We start from the raw sequence: 26,541 nt of genomic DNA on the forward strand, positions 1-26,541 counted from the left end.
CCACTCAAATCTCCCATGAAAAAGTCCTCAAGGCACTATCCAGGTCCAAGAACACTGCTTCTATGGGGATGGATAAAATACTCCTTCTATGGGGACAGATAAAATACTGGACTGCTAACTGACCACGCCTAAACAAGACATGTCATATCCCTATAGAGTCTATTCAGTGTCAGCCAAATGAATGGAGGACAGCCACTGACATCTCTTTGTACGAAGGTAGGGCATCAACAGACTCTGGGAGCTGCAAACTTATAAATGTTTTGATTTTGGAAAGGCCCTCTTGGAGGATCTTGATGTCCTCTGGGAAGTTTATGATGACAACAAGTTGAGAGTCATTTACAGCCTTGGTCAGCCATAAACCCTTAACAGTAGCTTTGACCTCTGAGAAGTAAATGCCAAAGAAGAGTAGCCCAAGGACAGGTCTTTTGGTAGAGGTAGAGCATTTTCAATGATCTAAGTGCAAACCACTCTATTAGATGGACCTTATGAAGCTCAGGCAAATGTATTTTTATTACCAGCTCAACAGCCTGTATAACCTCATTTTTACTCAAATATGTAATGCTGGTATTATGTAATGCTGTATCTGCTTACCCTTGGAGCTTTTCTCCCCGGGCCTCCGCTGAAAATGGACATGCATCCAGTCGGACTATCCCGGTCAACAAATGTAAAATAAAATAAAATAAAAATAAATAAGTCTGAACAGCCTCATCTGTAAGGCTATGAAAAAGATCATTATGGAATTAATAAATAAGGACATAAATAAACCAAGGCAGGTAAGATTTTATAAGGGTAGATCTTGCCAAACTAGCCTGGCTGACTTCTTTGAGAAGGTACTGAAGAAATGGATGTGGGCAAATCATTACACACTGCATATCTAGACTTTGCAAAGACATATGACACCATCCCCACACTCGGGTATTGATGCAGATCTAGGAGACCCTCTCTCTCTCTCTCTCTCTCTCTCATACCCTCCCTGTGGGAGGAATAAAGACACCTTTTTGAAGTCTCCAGTAGTTTATTCAGTTAAGCAGGTAGATGGACAAGTGTTCTTGTTCTAATACATTACATTACTTTCAACATGTCAGTTATTTAAAGGCAGTTACAGACAATGGTGGGAGGGTCCATGGGAGCTGATTGGAGAAAAATCTGGGCGATGGAAAATGAGGAGCCAATCCCAAAGCTTAGAGGTTAGTCCCTTATTTGAATATTCCTGAAAGACCTGTGAGGGATTACCAGCTCAACAGCCTGTATAACCTAATTTTTACTTAAAATGTTTTTTAACTTCTAGCAAACAAAACATGACAACACACTATGCGCTACAACTACAGAACTATATTTAAGAAAATACATTTGCCTGAGCTTCATAAGGTCCATCTAATAGAGTGGTTTGCACTTAGATCATTGAAAATGCTCTACCTCTACCAAAAGACCTGTCCTTGGGCTACTCTTCTTTGGCATTTACTTCTCAGAGGTCAAAGCTACTGTTAAGGGTTTATGGCTGACCAGGGCTGTAAATGACTCTCAACTTGTTGTCATCATAAACTTCCCAGAGGACATCAAGATCCTCCAAGAGGGCCTTTCCAAAATCAAAACATTGTGTTGAAACCATGATCTAAAACTAAATGGCAAAAAATATATAATAGTGTCTTTCAGTGAGGAAGTAGTCTCTTGTAACACTCACACTGACACAGTAGTTAAGAAAATGCCTTGTCATTGCACAGATTATTAATAAGAATATAGTGTCCAGATACAGGCATGTCATCATTCCACTGTACTCCACACTCAACAGGCTGATCATTGAGTATAATGCTCCCTTCAGCATGTACCAATCCAAACATCTGATGTAGCGCAAAAGCCCAAAATACTTTCTTACTAAGAATATCAGGAGTCTAAATCATAAAAACTATGCAGGTCGTCTCAAAGCCTTGTCCATCTTCTTGGTGTCATAAAGCCTACTGATGGACAATGATTATGTAAAACTCCATTATTTGAATAAGTTTGCGTGCCCTCCTTTTAATCACACAATCAGAATTGACTACACTGTTTGAGCCTGGTGGAGTACCTGCATTTAAGTAAACCTGCCACCAGTGGCATTTCATAATCACACTACTGCTGTCTAATACTTGACAACAACCTGTATTGATAACAGCTGAAGTTTGCATAACAGTTTTATGATGGAGATAGGTTGTTTTACATAGTCTGAAGAAGAGTCTGCCGGTAACAGAAGCATTCACATGTTTTTGTTGCTTTAAAATTAAGTGACATTTTAGTACTTACATTCTTTGTCAGTTTATTTCAGCATGGATATTTTCAGTTTTGAAGTTTAGAAAACCTGATCATAGAGGCTTTATTGGATTTATCTTATTTTGTGCTGACCTTAAAAACAAGTGATGGTTTAGTACCAGATATTCACTGTTCAATCAGGACTAGCTTGTACCATTCATCTAGATGGATATAAAAAAAAAATGGTATGTTTTCCAGGTCCTAGACCCTTGCCTGACAGTAGGTCTTTAACTGCAGCAAAATACCTCACTCAATATGTAGTGAAGCTATCATCATTTTCTTTTTTCTGTGTTCAGCCCTATCCTCTTAAAAAGCTGTTTTAGTGCTGTTGCTTGTTTCCGTAATGTAAATACCTTGGCCTATTTCAGTAAATCTGGCAGCTGGAGTAGAGGGTTAAGGCTTTGAGTTGTAGTTCTTGTGGTACAGGGTTTGATTCCCTCAGCCCTCATTTGCATACTGTGTGACCTTGAGCAAGTCACTTAACCAGACATTGACCTCAGATCACTCCTGAAAAGGGACTGTTTCCAGTGGCCCTTCCTGGTCAATAAATGTTATTAGTATTATTATTATTATTAGTACTGTTATTATTCACATATATGAAACTTGGTGTGAATGGCAGGCTGAAAAAAGAAAACATACAAAATGTCTACATGATATTCCCAGTCAGTGGAGTATCAGGGCTGCAGAGGGTATGTCAATGCGCACTCGGTTTGCTACTGATGTGCAGAATACTGCAAATGAGCAACTTACTATGAATACCGCTGCCTGAATGATTTAGAGACAGACTATGTGACAAGGCTGTCATTAACCATGGACTTCCACAGATCTACTAATAGTCCAGAAACCAATAAGATGCCAAAGCACTAGGGCTACCAAGGATGACAGTCCTAAACTAGAAGCATTCCAAGCACAAAACAGTCCCTGAAACACACACAGCTAAACCTGAAAACCTGTGAAAACATGACACACATGCACACGTGCAGGCGCACAACGAGCAGCACCATAAGGTCATAACTTCCTGATGATGATTATGCACAGCTGCTCAACAGCTGTGCCCACAAGTACATGTGGACTGCACTACCCCAAGTACAGCCCAAAAAGAGCTGTGTAACATATATTGAAAATTAAGTCATTCACTGACTTCAAAGTACTATTAAGATGTAATTGAGCTGTGGTATGCAGGAGTGGGAAATTAGTTTAAAAAAAAAAATGGAAGTCACACTTCCTATAAATTGTAGCGTCCTTTCCAACACCTGTATACAAATTATACTCCCTTGGTATGGGCTTATGGACAGTTTTCTTCCTTATGTTATACAATGAACAAAAAAATACACACACACAGTGTGTGCTACTCTTGAAATAGCTGCACTTCCTGCCCTCCCATACACACATTTCAACATACTATATGTTCCCACTTGCTATCTCCATACCATTTCACAGTGTTCAGTTTGTGGTCCAAGCTCCATTGCTAAGTCAGATTTCCCCAGTGTTCACAGTGTTACTACACTGATGCAGATGTACTTACTTTGATGATGTACTACTGTACTTTTCAACGTGGGGCCTGGGTCATGACTGAAAATCGGCTTCAGGCTAGCTCACTTACCTTGTCGACAAAAAAATAAATAAATACATTAATTTCATATTTAACAAAATTCTGTTCATTCTGTTCTCAGAAGAATGATTTTCAATGATTAAAACAGTGCTTTGCCCTATTGTTCTGAATGTAATAACAGTTGCTGTCTAATCTTGTAACAAATTCAGCTTTTCCCTTCCATTTCCTACTTCGGTATCTGTAAATAACTTATCTGGCATAATTTTAAATCAAAGCCTCATTTTTCTGTATTCATGCTCTTTATTTACTTTTTAAGAATTCATTTACCCTATCACTACTTCCTTTTGATTTGAATTTATAGTTTTCTCTGTTACAGGATTTACCGAGTCAGTTCTTTATTTTGTGCCTTCCTGTTCCAAATTAAATATAGATTTAAAAATTCCATTATCCCGTGTCTCTCTCTTTGTATAAAGCATTGTGATCACACACCTTTGCTAAATACTACTATGCTTACGTCTTTCATAAACTTTTTTTGAGTACTAAAATGGTCGACAGGATAACATGTTTGTGTGTCTATTATTCACTAGCTGGATAAAAGAGCTTGTCCTGGGTTCAAAGGTGCAATAAACATGCATAAGAAGTAACAATGCAGAATGTTCTCTAGCATCCCATTCTGCATCCCTAACTACTGACATACACACATGCATATATACATACATAGAAAGAATACTCAGAGCACAATACAAAAAATGTGCACAGCTGTTAAGAGGGGATAATGACCAGTTTAAAAAAAAAGAAGTTATGTCTTACCACAACTTTCCATTTGTGTTGTCTTATCTTCACTTATCCTTGACTGTGGGTTCGGTTCCATAACTCGGAACAGACTCAGACATTATTCCAGCTCATGCCTTCCAAAAACTCTTAAGCTTAGCACTACCCATAATGCTCCTCTGAAGATTACCTCAGATCAAGTTTGCATAAAATAATGACAGTAAATAACGGAGTACAGACCATATCTATAATCACAGAAGAATAATCTAGTGTATTGGGACAGATTCGTTCAACCAAGAAACCTGAAAGGCTGGGGGAAGGACGGTGGGAATGTCAAGTGAAGATCAACAACACAGATGGAACATTATGATAAGACATAACTTATTTATCTGATGTTGTCAATCTTTACTTAATCATTGACTGTGGGACAGAGTCCCCAGCTACTGAAATCCTGGGAGGTTTCACAGAAGAATACTCCTGAGCACCACTGAACCAAAGATGCTCATCCCCTACAGACCAGATCCAACTTATAATGAGCAATAAAGGTTATAGGGGATGTCCAAGTAGCCACTGTGCATATATCATCTATGGAAACTCTTGTGGCATGGAAGACTGCGGAAGCGGCTATTGCGCTTGTATAATGTGCCTTTACAGGTCCTGGAAGCTGCACTTCTGTTTGTTATAAATGAAGGTTATGCAGTCCCCAAGCCATCTAGCCAGAGTAACCTTAGAAACTGGTTTGCCCACAGCAACAGAAAGAATGAAACAAACAGCGGATCAGATTTTCTGAATTCCTTTTTTCTATGAAGGTAAAATGCAACTGTCTGTGAACATCTAGTAAATGCAGACAATATTCACCTTTGTTTCAAAATTTGGGAAAAAATACTTAAAGTAGTATAGTCTGAATGATATTAGTGTCTGATACTACTTTAGGTAAAAAGGAGGGATTTGTTTGCAAAGTCACCCTGTCTTTATGAAAGATTAGGTAAGGAGGTTTGCAAGATAAGGCCTGTAACTCAGGTATTCTTCTAGCAGAAGCAATAGCAATCAAAAATGAGGCTTTCCAGGATAAGTACTTCAAATCGCAATTTGCAGATGGTTCAAATGGGGGATTAATTAGAGATTATAGCACCATATTCAAATCCCAAGGAGCAGATGAATCCTTGTATGGTGCTCTCAACATTAAGGTTCCTTTCAGAAAGGCTTTACAAAGTTTGTGAGACAGAGCTTATTTAGACTATTATGAAAATGCAGCTAGATTAACCCGTATAGTTGAGGAGGATGCTCCTACATCGAAAAGTGATGCTAAAAATTCCAAGACCTTGTGAACTGGTGCAGAATATGGGTCGAGATTGCTGTCTGTATCCCATTTTGAAAGCATTTGCCATTTGCTGCTGTATAACATTCTAGTCAAAGGTTTGTGGGAGGCTAGAACAATCCATTTAACTGGGGCAGTAAGGCTGGTATACCTGGCAATCATTGAAGCTGGAGAAGCCACGCAGTGAGCTTGAGGTTTTGGAGATTCAGGTGAATGAGTCCCTCTGGATGGGACAATAGGTCAGAAACTGGGTCAAGAGTCCACGGTTCCTGAATTAGGTGAGGCCACAGAAAGGGAAACCATATCTGTCAAGGCCAGAATGGAGCAATAACAATTATCTTGCTCTTCGACCTGTTGGCTTTCTTCAGAAACTGATAAATGAGTAGAATCGGGGGTAAGGCATACAATAGACCAAGGGGCCAATCATGGAGAACAGCATCTCTTGGTGACTCCCCTGGAGGGGAGATCAGGGTGAAGTAACTGCTGCATTTGTTGTTCAGAGGGGATGCAAAGAGATTGCAGTAGGGCTGGCTCCATCGATGGAATATCCTTTCTAACACCAAAGGGTTGAGAGACCACTCGTGAGGCATTAGGACACTCTTGCTCAATTTGTCTGCAATCATGTTAGAGCTCCCCGGAATATGCATTGCAACTAGAAAGCGGTCAGCTGAAACTGCCCATTGCCAAACTCTGAGAGCTTCTCGACAAAGAGGGTAAGATCTGGTCCCCCCTTGTTTGTTGATGTACCAAACTCCTGTCATGTTGTTTGTTTGGATTGCAATCATTCCTGAGGGGAGGGTTTCTTGGAATGCTTGCAACGCTAGGAGCACTGCCCTCATCTCTACAACACTGATGTCTCCAACTGGGACTAAGTGCCTTGGACTGCCTTTCTCAGATAATGCCTCCCCCACCCTATCTGGGATGTGTCCATGGTCACTATGGCTTGGGGTTGGGGAGGGACAAAGGAACAGCCCAGTAGAATGTCGGTGGAATGGATCCACCAACTCAGGTCCTTTTTGCATAAATTGGTTATCCGAATTTGATTCAAAACTGGTTGTGTCATTAATGACCACTGTGATGCCAAGAGCCATTGAAGAATTCGCATGTGAAACCTGGCTAGGGGAACTAAGGTGATGGTGGCTGCCATAGATCCTAAAACCTGAAATACCAATCTCGCAGGCACTGTTCTGTTGTGAATAATCTGGCTGACTTTTGATTTTATTATTTGAAGTCCTTCTTGAGGTAGATATGCGATACTGGTGCTTGTGTCCAACAATGCTCCTATGATACATAAATGCTGTGTTGGCTCTAGATGGGATTTTTTGTAGTTTACAGTGATCCCTAGTGAGGAACAAGTTTGAAGAATGTAATTCCTTGCTTGTAGCAGTAGATGCCTGGAGGCTGCAGTAATGAGCCAGTCATCTAAGTATGGAAATACCTGGAATGCTTGCAGTCTGAAGTGAGCTGCGACCACTGCCAAGCACTTGGTGAACATCCTGGGGGCTGTGGTGAGACCAAAGGCCATGGCTCTGAACTGATAATGACTGGCTCCCAGATGAAAGCACAGAAATCTTAAGGAGTATTTGTCTATTTTTATGTCATAATCCGCATCCGGAATATCTATTAAACACATCAAATCATCTTTCCCTAAGAAAAGGAGATTAGACTGAACTGTGACCATCCAAAATTTGGTATTTTGAACTGACTTGTTTAAGGCACAGAGATCCAGAACTGGTTTCCAGTCACCTGTTTTCTTTGACACTAAAAAGAATCTTGAGTAAACTCCGGATCCTATCTGGTCTGGTGGGACTGTTTGGATGGCTCTTTTGCTAAGCAGTTTTTGAATTTCTAGTACTGTCGTATCCCTGTGACTGGGTGCAACATCTGGGATTTTCTTTGGTTGTTTGGGTTGGTTGGAGAAGGGAATATGGTCATTTCTGATTATGATCCTCTGCACCCAGTTGTCCATTGTTATGGTTAGCCGTGCAGGTAGGTGCAGGGAAAGTTGTCCCCCGACTGCCATCCTCAGTCCTCCATTCAGGAATGCTGATAGGAATTTTCAGGGAATGAACCCCTGGAACCCTGATTTTGTGGGCCACCTCTGCCTCTAACACAGCATCTTCCATTATAACCCCTCCCCCGTCCCGGGAGAAGTCGTTGCCATGTGAGTCTTGGAAAGGCCCTTGGGACTTTTTGAAGCATAGCCTTCCACTCCTCTGGTGCCTCGAGCAGGGCCGTTGGGAAGTAGAAACGCACACGCCCAAGGCAAAAAATGTCTTTCCATCTTTCTCACATCTAGCAAGGGTCACTTTAACTTTGGGTCCAAAAAGGGATGTTCCGTCAAAAGGAGCATTAACGAAAGAAGACGTAAATGGCTCCACAACATCACATAAGCACATCCAAGTGTGTTTTGTAGAATCCGTTGCCCTAGTCCTCCCTTCAGCTCCATGTGCAATGAGCCTCATGGACAAATTACATATTGAATTGAGGCTGTCAGCTGAAAAGCTACTTTAGCCTGAACTCCCTCAGCTATGGTCAGAGTATCTGACAGCTCCTTTATCAGATCTCTTTCAGGCTTGAAATGTACCATGAAATTCAAGGACCTAAGCATGAAGGTCGATGAAGCATATACACGCTTCCCAAATCTATCCATCATCCTAGACTCCTTGTTAGGGGAATGGATTGCAAGACTTTCATCAGCAAGTTCCTTTTTGGTGGCTGCCGCAACTAGCAGGGAATCCAGTGGCACCTCTTTAGCCCAATGCTGTTGATCCGTGGGACCTGACAATAAAAGTTCTGGTCTCTTAGGGATTGGCATGATGGAGACAGGAATCTTCCAGGGCCAGTGAGCAATCAGTTTAATCAGATAGTCAGCGGGTGGAGAAATCCAGGCAGTAGATGGTCGGGCAAGGAAAGCCTCTATGTATACTGACTCCTCTGAGGAAGGTTGTTGAGAAGTCCAGCCACCCTTCTGTTTAAGGATCTGTAGACTGTCATCAAAGGAGACATCTTCCGGGGGTGACCTTGGGGAACCTTCCCCTTCAAAGTCAGTATCTTCTGTGAAGGATTCTTCAGTGGAGTCCAAGTGCTTCCTCTTACACTTTCTCTTCTGGGGCACCTCCACGCTGGGACTGGCCGAGGAGGTGTCTGAAAAGGACATAACCACCACGGTTGGATCCTGAGGTTTCTGTGCCCGCTGTCCCAAGTCAGATGCTGGTGGTAGCTCTGGGCAAGGAGAAGGACTAGGGTGTTGTTCCAATGAAAGAGGAATCAATTGTGAGCCCGTAGTGGACAAGACCCTCTCCATGGCCTGGAAAGCAGATCCCCTCGTAGAGGAATGGGAACCCAGAATTGAAATAGACTCCTTCAAAACTGTGGTCTCATCCCACACGAGGTAACCACCTCTGAGCCTGAAGGCTGAGTGAACTTGCGTGTGTGGAAGTCTTGCGAAGCAAGGATGTCTCTGATAAAATCGGCATGGAACCACGCTCTCTGGAGCAGACAACGAAGCTCTGACCCCAAGAGGTCTCCGGTTTTGACAGAACCGAAGAGCTCAGGGTAGTCATCGATGTCAGAGACAAAGCTCTCACCAACGCCAATAAAGTCAACACTGGGACTGCTGGAACCGGGAACTAAGAAGGCTTAGATGGACTTTCTATGTTGGACAAACTTCACGTCCTTTTAAAGTTAGAATAGGGGAACATCTTAGTGATATTAAAAACAAAAAAGGGGTCCAGTTCATTATATAAACACATTTCTAAACACCCTACGGGCAACTTTTGTTTTATGGTCATTGATCACATCAAGGACAGACATGTACAATCCCGTGTTCTACATGATAAGCTCAATTATAAAGAGAAAATGTGGATCATCAAACTATGGGCTCTATTTTCCCATGGCTTGAATAATCATTTTTGAGGCATCCAATTCATATAATTGTTGTTATATTTTTGTTGCTATATTTGGGTATATATACTCATTTATATAATTGGGACAACTGGGTTCATTTGTAACACATTTCATGTATTTTTGAACTAGTGCACTATTTTATTGATGCACTAGAGGGCACTCCATGCTTCCTATATGAAGTTTATATAAGTTGCAAGACAGGAAGTTAGTTTTTGTCTTTATTTTGCACATCATGTTTGGTTGCTGATGAAGGATTTACCGAAACCGGTACAACCATGTTGGTGTACGGTTATGTTATGCTGCTGTCTTGAATTTGGACATTAAATGAAGCTTGCCTGATTCAAGGAGTTTAGTGCTGGCTTTTCTTTTTTAACTTTGTTTTTTGCTTCCTCAAGTGCTAGCAGAAATAATGCAAAGAGGAGCAGATTCTTGCTGGACCACAATAAGGGTACCCAGGACATGGTCTCAAATAAGAATCTGTGGAATGTCATCTGGTCCTGTAGAAATCACAAGCCAGGGTTCCCCCTTCACGACTTTGCTGCCCATCTGATCAGTGAGATGGGATGCGTTTACAAGCTGTGCCTTGTCAGCCTCTAGAGGAGTCAAAACTACAGGAGCAGGGGGAGCAGCCACAAGGTCTGCAGGCATATCATGTGCCTTGAGAGAGACGTCCATCTTTTACAGGAAAACAGGAACCTCAGAAGAGTTAGGTTTTTAACGTTTTCAGTCTGCTGAGGAACATCTGAAAGAGATGACTCAGAAGCCATTCTACCTCATACAAGTACTTTAAGTCTCTATTTCTCCAAATCAATTTTCAGAAACATTAAGTGATTTCTAATTATTTTAGGGACAAAAGACATGCAAATGGAGAAGAGCTTCCTAATGTTATGATCAAGACCTATGCAGAATAAGCACTTAGAATGATTATCTTTGCAGGAATCTGTCAACTACAATCACATTTGCCTATCTCAAGTGACATGGAAAAAAAAGATAAAACTAGTCAAAAATTTAGTGCAACAGAAAGGGCCCACAACAGGGATACATATCTGTCTACAACGACAAGAAACTGGCACCGACTGTACAGCTGACCAACCTAATCAAGAGCCTAAATTTTTCTTAGGTTGGAGGCAGGAAAATTCTGAGGAACTTTGCACTCGCATGCCCATTATGTAGTAGCACTTACTCTCATGCATAGGTTGTAGGATGGACATACAGAACAAGAGGGAGAAGGTCAAGGTTTAAAATACTGGCTGGATATATGGTATCTCTGGCAAGATACTTCTCACTACAGAGCAATACTGCAGCAGTAATCAAGGGAAAGACATCCATAATTACCTTTGATTTATGGAAAAAAAGTAATGGATTGCTGCCTCTCACTAATAAAATTCTGCAGATCACTGCTTCTCACTAATAATAATATTGCAGGTTTCCTTAGTGCTTTTGCAAAAGGCAGTAATGATATCAGTCTTTAAATTCTTACTAACTGTGCAAGCACAAAAAAAAAAAAAAAAGAAAAAAGAAAAAAAAATAGTGGCTTCCAACAGCTCCCATTACCCTGACTGTCATTCCATCACTTGGTGATGTTCACCTAACTTGATGCTGCTTTATAGTCTACTTCTCTCTAAAAATACATCATTAAACTGCAGCCTGTTGTGAACCAACATGGTCTAACCTACACAGGTGTAAAGAATTAGTAAGACTGGCTAATCACCAACTATCCTAACAGTACTCCTTTGAGCAAAGTTTTAGATCCAGCCTTCAGTGATGCATCAATTCTCCATGTACACGTCTTAAAGAACCTCACATTTTTTCTTTACTTATTAAACTTTTTTGTGCGCTGTCTCTACCAGTGTTCTTTAGTATCCTCGCCAAATAACTCTTACATATTCAGAGAAGAAGGCGTCACTACTTCAGCCAAGGAAAATTGTTTTATTTATGTGAGGAAGATAAAACTGGGATGGTGCTGAACCGTCCCTAACAGGGTAAGAAGCATGTAATGATGTTTCATTAGCATTACATACATGTTCCAGTATTTTTGGCCATGAGGAATCTGCTCCAACACACACACGTGGATACACACACTGCTGAAATTAAGAAACAAGCACATAGCAAGTCCCCATCTCCACCATACGATGCCTGGCTAGGGCAAAAACCAATAGCCTCCACTAGTGGAGGAATCTCCAGCTAGCCATCCAGTGCGGCAGGTGCTTTTTTGTCTTGTGCCATCACCAGAGATAATAATCCAGTTTAACTAGGTATCACATAAACAAACTGGGAGCAAGTAAATGGAAAACATATGCAGTTAGTTCACTCAAATGCACGCAAGAAATATTTTCTAAGAAAGAACAGTCAAGGATAGTTCAACCATTTATATAACATCAGAGATCCAGACTTTCATGAAATAAAAATATTGAGCATAGGCACTGCACAAGCTTATATGCAAGAAATACCATAGAACTGCAGACAGAAACAAATGTTAACCACCAGCTTTATTGTAAACTACAGATCTAGAGCTTTTGTCATTAAAGACTTCTTCAGCATCTGACGTAAAAGTTAAGTAAACCATTTTTAAGCAATTGCAAAATTTTTAATTATAGCCATACAGACAAAGGCAAAGATGAAGTGTTTGTATTATTCTCAAAATTTTTCAACTTTGTGTCCAGTAGTAAACCCGATTTGGCAGACTGCTTGTTGGAATTTCACTGTTTTGTCAGGAAATTAAACTTGGCACTTGTGTTTGATTTCAATAATGGAGAGGATATCAGTTCTACTTCTATTTTAAAAAGAAAAAAAAAAAGTTATGTACTCACTATTATGTTCCATCTCCACTATCCATTTTCATTCCTCCTCAACTGTTGGGTTTCAGCTCGTGGACCAGTGAAACTTTTGAGCTCCTCCCTTTATCCATAATGCCCTAGTCACCTAACAAACTTCATATCTTGTCTGTTGCCCCTTATACCTGCAAACCAGTAGGAAAAGATAAAACACAATGTGCGGCTCAAACAAAGGAACAGTAGTTCCTCCAGCATCTTTTGATCCTTCCAAGAGTCAAAAAAAGAGAGAATTGGAGGGTGGGAAGATGAGGAAGAATGAACATGGACAACACAGATGGAATGTTAAGTGAGTACATAACTTTTTTATCTGATGTTGTCATTTTCCTTTATTCCTCAACTGTTGGGACACAGTCCCCAGCTACCTAAATCCCAAGAGGACTCTAAGGAAGGATATTCCTGAGCACTGCTGAGCCAAAGGCTGCTCTTCCCCTAGAGACCAGATCCAATTAGTAATAAGCAATAAAGGTATGAGGATTAGCCCAAGTTGCAGCTGCAAAAATATCATTCAAGGAAGTTCTAGATAAAAAGGCTGAAGAAGTTTCCATCGATCTAGTGAAATGGGTTTTGGTGGTCTTCATAAAGGCAAACCCACACTTCTGCATCTCAAACCTAGTAATTACATCTCTTCCAAGACAATACAAAAAACTTCTAGCTCTAGACATTGTGTCTGCTACACTGAAACTGAGAGAGAACTTTTATAGCACAATCATAAAGCAATTTAATTTCAACTTATTTTCCTGATGTTTTGCAAGTTAACTTTTTATGTCCCAGTTTCTACTGTTAAAACATATACAGTTACACAATTACAATACTTTATATACATTTCTATTCTAACCCAGCAGGGCATGCTGTGGTTACATATTATCTCAGTACATAACATACAGTTATATATAAATCATATCAATATTCACACATGACACAGAATTATTTACAAAATTCCAAATAGCTGGGCTGGCAGTGTGACAATTCCCATGACCCTTACCTTTTTGCTCCCAATCTTGAGAGAGAAGACTGTGGTGTGGCTGTCACTCAGGCAGCCACCAGGTGATATCTGTTACAGCCATCAGGTGATATCTGTTATGTGCTCTAACATGCCCCACCCATGTCTCATACCAGCTCAAGGACTGATCACGCATTAGGGTGCAAGCAAGCCATGTCTATGACTATGTTGAAGTATGCCAGAGTTGATCTGTCTCATCCTGTATGTAAATGAAAACACATTTCTTACTGAAGATTTGCTCTTCTTGAAGTTATGGTGTTCTTAACACATTTCTTTGACTAATGTCTGTAAGTGACATAGCCACTCAAGCAACTGTGTCCGCCTATGAGCAGAGAGTTCTATACTAGGACTTGCAAGAACTTGATTTTCGACAGGGATGTATCAGTGAAAGGCACTCACCCCCCTCCTACCCCATCCACTGCAAAACGTCCTACAACCTCACCTCTGGGAAAGGCTAGCAGGCAATGCCTCCTCATTCCTTTTTCACCATGGCTGTCTCCTCCATTGGTTAGGTCTCTAATCTCATCTTGGCCATCAAAGTTACACTCAAGTGCCATCATTTCTAATCACAGCAACACAATGTGCTGTTCTACTGACAATTCTCTTACTGTAACTTAATTTACCGAAAATTATACCTGCAGCATGCTAAATGACACAGAAAATCATATGTATAGCAAATATTCATCTTTTCAAACTCAAGAAAATAAAAAGTTATACTAGAAAGTTATCATCACTTGGAAGTGGCTTGTCTAAACAGGCATAAAATGTAAATACATATGGAAAAGTACAACAACCCTTCCTAAATAACTGAAATAGTGAGAAGACTCTCTGATGAGCAAAATTTCCATGGAACCATTCAGGTAACAATAACAATAAAAATGCACACTCACCTTCTCACATTTGGAAAGTTGATTGGGAAGTATAAAACCTGGCATTTTGGTCTTATTAACTTTTCCAGTTCTTTAGGTCTGTGATCAGGGATCAATTTCATGAAAGTAGAAATGGAAGTAAGGAATGACTCCATGTTGAACACAGAATTAAATACCACCATGTCAGCAACTAAACTGGAAAAAGACAGCAAAATAATTAGAGACCTACTTAACATTCATTAAGAGTTTTACAATAACACTTATTTTATTTATTTATTTGTTTATAGCAAATTTGTACAGTGTTCTAACTTTAACTAGAAGTCATAATGTATAGGAAAATAAGGTACACTTTGCAAGGAAGATTAGTATGAAGCAAACATGGGATATACAAAGAAGTCACCCAACATTACAGGTTCACAGGTGAATACTAAGCTAACTTCCCTGAAGGACAATTTAAAGCCTCGTTAATAACCTGAAGTTAGAATCAAACTCCTGTACTTTGTGTCTATGAGGTGAAGACCTTAGTCATTAATTCAAACCCATCCTCTCTGATCTTATTAGACAAAGAAATATATAAAGAATACCATAACTTCAAGAATACCAAACCTTCAGCAAGAAACAGATTTTCATTTACATACAGGAAGAGACAAATCTACTCTGGCATACAACAAGGGTCAGCAAATGGGGTTTTGAGTATTTTTACAGACCGCCTCTGTCCATAAGGGACATGGGCACCATCCCAGGAGTGAATCTGTGATTTCCCATCTATCGGTCCAGACTGCACTTGATGGTCTGGGAAAGGCTCTGCTTCACATGAATAGGAAGCTTATTCCAGATGAGGGGAAATCTCTGGGACACATATCCAGCATGATCTATTCATGTCAGAGATCAGATTGATATCTTTGGAGCAGGTAACCCTTATGCAGTTAGTTTAGCGAATATGAAACATTTCCATTAGGGCTGGCACACAGACTGCCTTGTGAGGTCAGGCACAGATCACCCCTCAATAATCGGTAGGAAACTGAATAAAGTGATTGGGCTTTTAATCGATCCACATATAACCCTGCATTTTTTTGGTGAGAAACCTCTGAGGATTCTCCAGCTTTTGCACGTATCTGGCAAGGTACATGCCAAATGGTGCACTGTACTAGATTATTGGTCTGATGACGGCTGAGTACAGTGGTACTATGACAGCCTAAGATCTGGATGCCATGCCCTTACTTATAAGATGAGCCACACAGAAGGACTTATTCACCACTGTGGAGACATGGTAGTCAAAGTTCAGATTACTATCTATGTCAGTACCCAGATCTCTCACCACTTGGTCCACTCTTGTGGCAGGTGCTATCAGTGTTTGCTGTCAATGTTGTAATTTGCAGAGGTGCTTGATTTCCCAAAGGGTATTATTATGCACTTCTTTGCATTCAGTTTGAGGCCATGATTCTGACACTAATTATTAGTCTGCATCAGACCTTTCTGTGGATATCAACATCATTTGGGGAGTCAATGACTGCCTCCAACTTGCAGTCATCAGCAAACATGGTCAGCCAAAGGGCATCTTCATTTGCCTTGACATCAGAAAAGTACATCCCAGACAGGCGGGGGCCAGCATTTAGCCCTGTGGTACTCTACTGGAGACTGGCTTCTTGCTGGATGTGGATTTCCCCACTCTAACAGCATGTGCGCTATCTATGGGATATTTGGCTACCCATCTGGTGACGTAGAGGTTTACGCCCACTTTTGTGAGTTTATCTATAATACCTGAGTGAGGTATTGTGTCAAATCCTTGGCCAGGTCAAAGTAGGCAGTGTCTTACCCTCATCCATGGCCTTGGTGACCTTCTCAAAAAAGTCCACCAGGCTAAGCAGGTAGGACCTGCCCTTGATGAAACCAAACTGGGTTGGGTTTTGACTTTGGAAATTTCCTATGTTGCTGTTAATCAGGTCCATTATTTTCCTTTCCATAGCCTTGCAAATAAGGCTAGTCAGACTTATGGGTCAGTTGATGGTCTCCCCTTGTGCAGTGGAATAACTGTTCCTGTCTTCCACTCTACTTGGAAAAAGTCTGTCTGGAGATTGTAGTTAAATAGAAATCTGAGTAAATCAATCAGGCCATGTTTCAAGCTATTTATTAAGCACCCTGGGATTCTGTCAGGGCCCACTGATAACGTGTTTCTAGCTTTAGAAAGAGCAGTGACAACCGACAAAAGAATGGTTGGGTGTATTTTATGGCGAGTGACTGGAGGTGATGAGGGTGTGAAATCTGAGCTGAATTTATCGACCAGCAGGTTTGCTATTTATTCTGGCTGAGTATAGGTAGTGTCATCTACAGCCAAGCTCAGCACATGTTGAGTGTTTCTCTTTAAGATTTTGGACATAACTAAAAAAATGCTTTGTGGTTATCCTTTGTTTGAGAGGATACTTTAGTCTCGCATTTAGCTTTTGAAGACTTGACTAGTTCCCCGATTTGCCTATTGAGACTAATGAGGGATTTTTTATTCTGTGTTGTGCACACTTCCACTTACTTCTAGACAGGAATTTCTTCCTTCTGTTATATAGTCTATGTATGCCAGGGGTCCACCAGGGTAGCTTGTTTCCTAGCTAGACCTTGGTTTTGTCTAGTCAGGTATTGCTATTTCTATGCAGTTGTTTAAGACGTTGTATAGGGCATTCATGTATACTTTTGCATAGGCCTCCATGTTTTTAGGGTTAGGGGAAGCTTTAAAATTACCTAAGCTATCACTTAATAGAAGGTAATTTGCCTTGGAAAAAATATTTAGGGTGTTAAGAGTTTATTTCAAAGGAGATTGCTTTATGAGCCAATCTTCGGGGGAGGGTGCAATGCTCCCCAATATTTGTTAGCACTACGTCATGAATATTTGAACCCCTAGTGGAAGTGCAGACCAGCTGTTCAAGTACATTTGGATTGACACAGTCCAGGTATTTCTGAGCCTGCATGTTGGTGATTGTATATGTTTCCCAGTTTATCCAGTTTATGGAGGGGTAGTTAAAATCTCCCATGAGTAGTGTGTTGGGCTGATTCAAGTAACTTCAAGTATGCAGAGTGGTTTTCATGGTTCATGGTTAGGGACATGTATCTAGCAATGATATAGTGGGAGATTTTGCCTACGGTCAGCTGGACATGGAGTAGCTTAAGCATGTCATCTTGCTTGACCAATCTAAAGGTGTGATTGTTTTTCATATACATGGAAACACCACCTCCTTTTACTTTTTCCTTTTCAGAGGATGGTATGAATGTGTGATAAGCATTGCAGCCTTGCACTGCGGGGATGCTTTCTGCAGCCTAGAACCACGTCTCTGTAACTGCAGAGATGTCAACATTCTCCAGGGAAAGGAGAGCTTCCAGGGAGTGCAGTTTCTTGTTAAGACTCCTAGCACTGAGCAATAGTACCTTCAGCTTGGCATTAGAAGAATTTATGTTGGTAGGTCTGTTGGTTTGGCACTGCCAAAAAGTCAGTATTGGGATTGCTAATGCCTTAGCCAGTATTCAAAAGCCTAGCAGCGACAGGTACAGACCACCTCTGCGAAAGAGGTGTGATCTGTCATTCATGTTGTCCCAGGCTGACAAATAATGGATCCCTTTAGAATGACACCAATAGCTAAGCCAATTATTGAAGTCAGTCAATTTCTGTTTGTACTGTGGTATCACTCTTGGTGCTGGTAGAATGCTGCTCCATGTAAGGCTCATTCCAGCCTGTGACACATATTCAGAGGGGTCCATCATGTCTCACTTGATGTAGTACAGGGAGTTGCATCTCAGGTCATTCACACACACATGGACTATGACGGAGTCATACTGGTACTTGTGGTTGAGTGACCTGGTTGTAGACATGGCTTGCCAATACAATACAGAAATGCATAACAGCAAGCTGTACAAACATATGAATGCAAAATATATATATATATATATATATATATATATATATATACAGTAAACGCTCAGTTAACCAGCACCCATGGGGATTGGTAGATGTCAGATAACTGCAGTTTCTGGTTGTTTGAGAGTTACTATTAAAAATAGGCCTGACTAATATTGTACCCTATACTATTTGTTTGGTTTGACTTCTTCTTAGGCTGAGGAAAGAGAGAATTTACTCCTACCTACCTTTTTAAAACTCTAAAAGTCTAAAAACAAAGGATGTTTCTGCAGGAGGAAACAGAAAGTGAAACACATGAAAACTGTACTGCATTTCTTTGCCATTTTTTGCCGGTTGCTTGAGAGTGTCGGTTGCTTAGAGTTCCAGTTAACTGAGAGTTTGTGCAGAAAAATAAGGAAGAACCAAACCACGGAATACATAAAAATACTTCCAACTTTAATGGTGAGCGCTTTCGCAGCTCAACAAACTGCTTCATCAGACAATCAACAGAGACATCCCCCCAACTTTTAAAAAAACAGTCAACCAATTGCATAGCAGAATTCAACTGACATAGCTAATTGACTAATTAATGTATTAATCCATCCCATGTAGGCAAAAATTTCATTTAAAACCCATTATACAAAATCTAAAACTACTAAAATTAACATATTCAGTACATAATTCAGTACATAAAGATTTTTATCTGCATACTCCTTGTATGGGTTTCAGAGACAGTTTGTCATCAAGTCCCTTTCCCAAGTTTGCTCTCATTCTTATAATCCAACTTAACTCAACCTGTTCACTGAAATTCCTATTGTCTCCTCCCCTTGGATTTTCCTTAATAAGTTCTACTACCATAAACTTAAAAGTATGGTTCTTATCAGTGTGTTTAACATGTTTGGCTAAAGCACTCACTTCACTGACTTTGGAGATTTCATAAGTATGCACCCTTATTCTTTCCCTTAAAGTACGGTTTGTCTTGCCTAAATAGAATGAACTGCATAATTCACAATAGGCTAGGTATACGAAGTTACTACCATAACAACTTACTCCTACTTTAAATTCCCATCCTTTTCCTGTGTCAGGATGTAAAAAAAACTGAATTGCAGTCCAAATACACATAGTATCTGCAGTTCCACATGGGAATGTACCTATTCTATTAATCATAGTATGCTCAATTGCCATATTTCTAGGTCCACATAGGAGCCTTTTCAGTGATTTTTTTATTTTTATATGTATAGGAGGGACGTTCGCCTATAATATTTCTAACACTGTCATCAGCACAAAGAACTCCCCAGTGTTTATTAAATATCTCCTGTACTGCTTTTATGTTACTGGAGTAAGTAATAGACATACGCATTTTGTCCTTCAACTGCTTATTACGAGTGTCAACAGCCACTCTCTCTGAGAAGTAGGGTTTCCCTCTATTGTGCCTAAATTCTGGTATCCTATTTAAATCATGACCTACCTCTGTCTCACTATAGCCCCTCTCCATGAACCTAGTACCAAGTGTGTTCAAATCTTTCATGAATTTCTCATCATTGTCCATCAGTCTAGTTGTTCTAATTCCTTGTCCTTTAATAATATTTTTAAAGACATGGCCAGGGTGCATACTCTGTCTATGTAAATATGTTGTTCTATAACACTCTTTTCTGTGGATCTGAGTTTCAAATACTCCTTTAGCATCTCTTGTAATTTTAACATCTAAGAACGTAATCTCTTTCAATGAGTGACTCATTGTAAACTTTAAGAAATGTTTACTTTACGCTTACTGTTTTGTGCACATCTTTTAATAAAGAGACCGTTTGGAATTCATTGGATTGTTTTCTGTTTGGCCATTGGTATACCCTTGGATTTGCTTTACATTTTTGGATTCATTTCGTCACAAGGGTATTTTACTTGTCAGGAAGGTTTGTTTGTTTCTCTTAGAAAACTGGTCATGCCCTCTTCCCTTCTTGTCCCAGTACTTCTTCCTCTGTCAAAAAAATAACTTTAAATGAGCCTTTTTGGTATCCGATTATTTCAAACAAATAGGTGTTAAAGGCCATTCAGGAGTGTTACAGTCGACAATGGATTTTATTGGTCAGCTTATAGACACTGTGTCTCAAAGGCTTGCCTTCCTCAAGAGAAGGTAGATTTGTATCTATAAATCTTTGTCTGCTTTTCTCATTTGCCTCAAGCTGTGGCGAAAGAATTTCTCAGGATTATAGCCCTTACAGCTTCCATAATTCTCATGGTTCCCTTTGCCAAGTTACATATGAGAAAGGTACAGTGGTAACTAAAAAATGTGGAACCAACATTTCATCCTTTGGAATTTCAGATTCCAATCTTGGGCTTCTTCAAGTCAAAACTGCATCGGTGGAGGAAATAAATGACTCATAATCAAGGTCTTTCTTTTTTCTACCTATCTCAACACACTCTTTAGATTCCTCACATTTTGATTGGGAAACAATTTTTATGGGAATAAAAGTGCAAAGACTGCAGGGCAATTCAAACGGATTAAAGCACATCATGTAAAATAAATGTTGGCAGTGATTCATGCCATAACGTCTATACATCTGTGTGACCCAGGTCCCTTACAAATTATGACAGACAACATTATTGTCATGCAGTACATAAAAACATGGGGACACCGAGTTGCATCCTCTATGCTGGCTGGCAGTGATGGCTTGGGAGTTAGCTCATCAACACACCTTAAATCTTCTGGCATCTTATATACTGTCAGAGCAAAGTATAAGACTAGACAAGCTGAGCAGATCTTGGTCAGACCCTCATGAGTAGAGTCACTACAGTGGTTTTACAGCAGTTGATCCAGATGTAGGGAACCCTTCAAATGGATCTGTTTTCTTCCTTTCAAAACAGGTCACTAGACACATTCTGTTCCAGAACTCCCTGCAAGCAGGCTTGAAAACAAAAGTTCCTTTATGCTTTACCACCCTTCCTAATGATATCTTGGGTAATTCTGAAAATTCAAAAGGATACCACAAAAAATCACTGTGGTAACTCCATTTTGGCCTAGGCAAAATTGGTTGTTCTTTCTTATGGAATTGGCCAAGGGCAGTTACCACAAGATTTCTTCACAGACTGGATCTACTCATAGAGAACAGGAGGTGTTTAATATACCCAACATCAAACAACTTCAAATGACTGCCAGGGTACACCTGTTTAACAAGGACCTATAGCAGGTACTGAGGGAGGAGGGAAACTGCTTCTAGAAAGTTGTATATTGGAAGTGGTAGAGATTTTCTAGTTGGTGTCTAGTCTATAACCATACCAGAATGTGTAAATCATGCATTGTTACTGTCATTGCTTTTGATCAAATATAAATGTTCCTTAATTCTTTTTAAAGACTTCTTGTAGTCATTCTTATATAAAAGGCTTGATATCTGGAAAATGACCCTATATAAATGACTTCCTTTGAAAAACAATTAAACCTGCCTGGAATCTTGATAGTGTATTTATGATGCTGCAAAGTAGTATATGGCCCCTGATATATAAATATACAGGCTGTACAGGAGCCACATTTGAAACTTCCTAAGTTCTTATGTGTGACCAGTGGGGGAATTCTGGTACTATCACCCTGTAGTAACTGTTTTACACTGAGATTTTTTTTTGTATATGATCAATGGCTGCTTTCTTAATACCTTAAGTAGCTTGCTGTTTTCTTCAATGATTTTCCAATTACTACAAATCACTTCTTTAATCGTAATGCTATCAACTGACATAACTATACAACAGTGGGCTACCATATTAATACTATTGTAACTTATGCTTACTGATTGTTTACCATCCCTGTTGTCTTTTTGTACTTTTGGTTCATTTATGTTAAAACCTGCAACTAAAATTAGTGCAAACCGATCTTTTGTTTTTAAATGAACCTCATCAGCTGTCTTTTTTCAAAAAAATGAATCTTGTACCCATTTGTGTAAAATAATGAAGTTGTAAAATCAACCTCCTTTTCAAAGTCAGTATTGCTACTTATCCTAGAGGCCCTGATAAACTGATCCCTTGGAATGTTCTTTTTTTATGAAGTCCAGATGGTTGCTTCTTTAATGAAGATATCCATTGGAAAAAGTTGTTTTACGATAAATTCTTCTTTCAAAGATTTCTTGTTCTAGGTTCCATTCTAAACAGATATCTAAAAATCTAACAACATGTCCTTTTTCTCCCAAAACAAACGTTTAACCGCAGTACTTTGATTCATACTGCCTATAGTATTCTTACATTCATCTGTGGTATCTCTAAGAATAAAAAACAAGTCCTCTACAAACCTTTTATAATAAACAATATTCCCAAAGTATTTTAATGTTAGCAAGACTTCAATTTCCCACCACCCTAAGACCAAATTAGCAAAGGAAGGGGCTATCTCATACTCCATTGCAACACCTTTTGTTTGTTCATGATACTTTGTTATTAAAAAGAAAAACATATTATTTAATAAGATTTCAAGCAAAGCACAGTAAAAGTTAACCAAGCTGTTTGCGATATCAGCCTGTAGATTTATATACGAGGGGACGTATATTACTTTGAGGTCTCTTAAATACACTATCAAGATGCCAGGCAGGTTTAATTGTTTTTTGAAAGAAGTCATTTACATGGCGTTATGTTCCGGATGTCAAGCCTTTCGATGACTACAAGAAGTCTTGGAAAAAGAATTAAGGAACATTTATATCTAATCAAAACCAAATGACAGTAATGATGCATTATTTAAACATTCTGATGGTGGCAGTAAATACAAAAAAGTTTTTTTTTTTTTTTGTAGTACTAGAACAAGTCCCATTGGATCTAAGAGAAAGTAATTAAAAAAACTTAATTGAAATGAGAGAAACAGAGTGGCAGATTAAGTTGGTGGCTGAAAATGTACTGCGCTAATACTCTTTGCAGTGACACGTTTTTGTATGGCAAAAGTGTTTTTTTAGTTTATTAGTGTTGGTTTTACTACTGTTCAGTAACTGTGTCCAGTTTGTTTTATTAGTTTTTAAAAGGAGTTTTACACCCATGACCTCCACATAGACAGATTCTTCCTCCTTGGGAACTCAATTTTGTGCTAGAAAAACTAATGATATCACCGTTTGAACCTGCCATTCAAGCCAATCTAAGGTTCATCACATGGAAAACTGCTGTTATTTGCGAGAAGAGTGTCTGAGTTGCAAGGTCTCATAGTGGGAGACTTCTTTTTGATTTTTCCATAGAGGTAGGGCCACTTTGCTCACAAACCCATCTTTTATGCCTAAGGTTGTTTCAGAATATACTTTGAATCAAGCCATCAGTCTCCTTGTTTGCTGTCCAGACCCCAAAATGAGACAGAATATTCTACACACAGTAGATGTGCATAGGCAACTTAGGTACTATCTTGACAGAACTAAATTCTTTAGGAAAACTGACCAGCTATCCATTTCCTCATCTGGGATTAAAAATGTCAACCTGTCTCCAAACAGACTATTTCCAGGTGGTTGTCCAGAGATTTCATTTTTTGTTACTCATTTTGGAAAATCCATTCCAGGCAGTATAAGGCATATTCTACAAGACCCTTAGATTTTTTGATGGCATACTGGAAACTCCAGAAATATTCTAGAGGCAGCAACTTGGTCCTCCATTCATACATTTACACAGTGCTACAAGCTGAATTCCTTTTCCATGTCCTGAGCAGGCTTTGCTTGGACTATTCCCCAGGGGCGTTTAGACATTTATCCTTCTTCCTCCCAGTTTGGATAAGCTATGTAAGTCTACCCTTAGGTTACAGCAGCTGCAGCAGCAGCATTGAGAATGATGAACATAGTACGGTTGTGTAAGTTTCACTTGCATATAACAGCAGAGCCCCCTTCCTATAAATAGTTTTGGTGGAATGTAAAGTTGTTTCGTCATATATTGATGGTTAGTTCAGAATGAGTTCCCCGAGGTACAAGAAAGTCACTTTGGCTGTATATATAGCTCTTTCAAAGAGGTTTCAACCTGTAGACAGAGTGACAGTGCTGGAGGATAGATGCTGTACCATTGGCAGGATACAACCCATAGGCTACTGCAGCAGTAAAGCATTTAAACATCTACTGTTATAGGTAAGTGCAACTTAAAACAAGTGTACTTTACCTTCCACAAGTCTTTTTTACTCGTGTGCCATGCAGCTTATTCTAAATGCAAGGCAACTGGCTAAGTGTGCTTACATAATCCTTATCAGTTGTCAATCACTTGTTTCTTTTTTATTTTTTGTCAACCTTTCTGTCCTCTTCTTTACAACATTAATGTATAGTATTCCAGGTATTTTACATTCGTTCTTGTAGCATTGTTCTCACAAGAGACCTTTCTTACGTCAGAGTGGAGTATATTAACTGCAATTCCCTGTCTGGCTCCTCAGCTACTTCTAAAATTAAATTCCTCCTCTGAACCTTATTGCATGTATATAATGTTCATACTGACTTTTTTCGTTTCCCTCAATCTTCTTGTCATCATTTAGGTGTACCCATCTCAATCTATTCATTTCTAACATTTCCAGCCATTTAAGGGCACTGGCTATGCATGAGGAGGTTAGAATTGTGGGCCATCATCCTGTGGTGAGTTAGTAGATTTTTATTTTTTGCTGATAGCCTCTCCTGTTGTTGGCCAGCAAGCTCATTGCAGTGTCTGATGCACTTACACTTTGCTCATATTTGTACCGTACATAACCATTATCCTGAGCTACACAGCAAAGCCCTGCCTGACTGGCTTATGCCACCATGCCTTGCCTTCTTGCACAGACGTGTTGTATGCCTGCTGTCTAACTCATAAACTTTACTCCTATAAATTTCAATCTTACAGTGGGATATGTCCTTCTGAAAAGCCAGTTTTAGTCACATGTTCTCATCCTGTCTTCATCCTTCTCCTCCAAAGCAGCTAATTGAAAATAGGCCTTAACTCTATTTGCCATGTAGTTTGCAAGCATACTTTAGGTTTGAAAATATTTCAGTTAAATTTCTGGAATGCTTTATTAAAGTAAACTCTCAGTTATACTTAAACCAAAAAGCACAGTGGTGTATCCAACCAAAAAGTCCAAGGTAATGTGTAGAAAAATAAGAAAGAACCAAACCACGGAATACATAAAAATACTTCCAACTTTAATGGTGAGCGCTTTCGCAGTTCAACAAACTGCTTCATCAGACAATCAACAGAGACATCCCCCCAACTTTTAAAAAACAGTCAACCAATACATAGCAGAATTCAACTGACATAGCTAATTGACTAATTAATGCATTAATCCATCCCATGTAGGCAAAAATGTCATTTAAAACCCATTATACAAAATCTAAAACTACTAAAATTAACATATTCAGTACATAAAAATTCAGTACATAAAGATTTTTATCTGCATACTCCTCTAGCCGGGAAATCTACGTTATCCTCCATAGATAATAAGTCCCTTCAGGACAAAAAAAGAAAGTTGGAAAGAGATTATGTAGATTTTCAAAAGGGTCAAGTTTTTTCTTGGCCAAGGGTCAATACGAACATTCATTCACGTCAAGGTTTGGACACAGTCAAGCAGAGAGGAAGTTCTGTATCCGACAAGGGAATGCTAGAAGCACAGAGCACCACCTCCACAGTGACATCACTACAGGATCCTGGCGTTGAGCTTCCTGCATCTGTAAACACAGACATGGGTGCAACTACAGTGAAGAGGCAAGTTGGAGCCAACAAAAAGCAGGTCACCGTGGAAGTGATAATACACTCCAACAGTGAAAACAACGCTTTGTCCCAGGGTAATTTGGCTCGAGTACAGCCAGCCAACAATCGAGAGATACGGAGGAAGTCACCAGCTGTTATCCCCACGGCAGGAGAGATAGAGAGCGAGGTTTTCGTTCAGATGGATACTTTTCCATCTTTTCCGCTTCCTTTCCAGCCTGTGGAAAGAAGAACATGGCCCACACCGAACACCACAAGAAAGCGGAAAGGAACAGAAGAAGTCTATGAGCTACAGAGGAAAGCACTGAGGTCGATCAACAAGGCCTCGTCGTAAACATCTCTAGGTATGAACTTAATGAATATGAAAGGTCAATCTTAAACAAGGGGTTGAATTTCATACCCTCTGGTTATTTAGATGTAACAGATTTAATCATAGATATAAAGATGTTTACTAGGAATGTTGGATTAAAAATGCAAT

General features: G+C 39.6%; 1 protein-coding gene across 3 annotated transcripts in view; it reads right to left on the reverse strand.

Moving 5' to 3' along the window:
* Nucleotides 1-26,541, reverse strand: part of GTDC1 (glycosyltransferase like domain containing 1) — a 3,282,804-nt gene that overhangs the window by 1,682,537 nt on the left and 1,573,726 nt on the right. For all 3 annotated transcript variants that reach the window (XM_044074854.1, XM_044074853.1, XM_044074855.1), the window contains one exon: nucleotides 14,558-14,731. In XM_044074854.1, the coding sequence (XP_043930789.1) occupies nucleotides 14,558-14,731 (174 nt within the window). The remainder of the gene's footprint in view (nucleotides 1-14,557; nucleotides 14,732-26,541) is intronic.

Source organism: Protopterus annectens, chromosome 6.part0 (assembly GCF_019279795.1).
Source record: "Protopterus annectens isolate FY-2018-M chromosome 6.part0, PAN1.0, whole genome shotgun sequence".
NCBI lineage: Eukaryota > Metazoa > Chordata > Ceratodontiformes > Protopteridae > Protopterus > Protopterus annectens.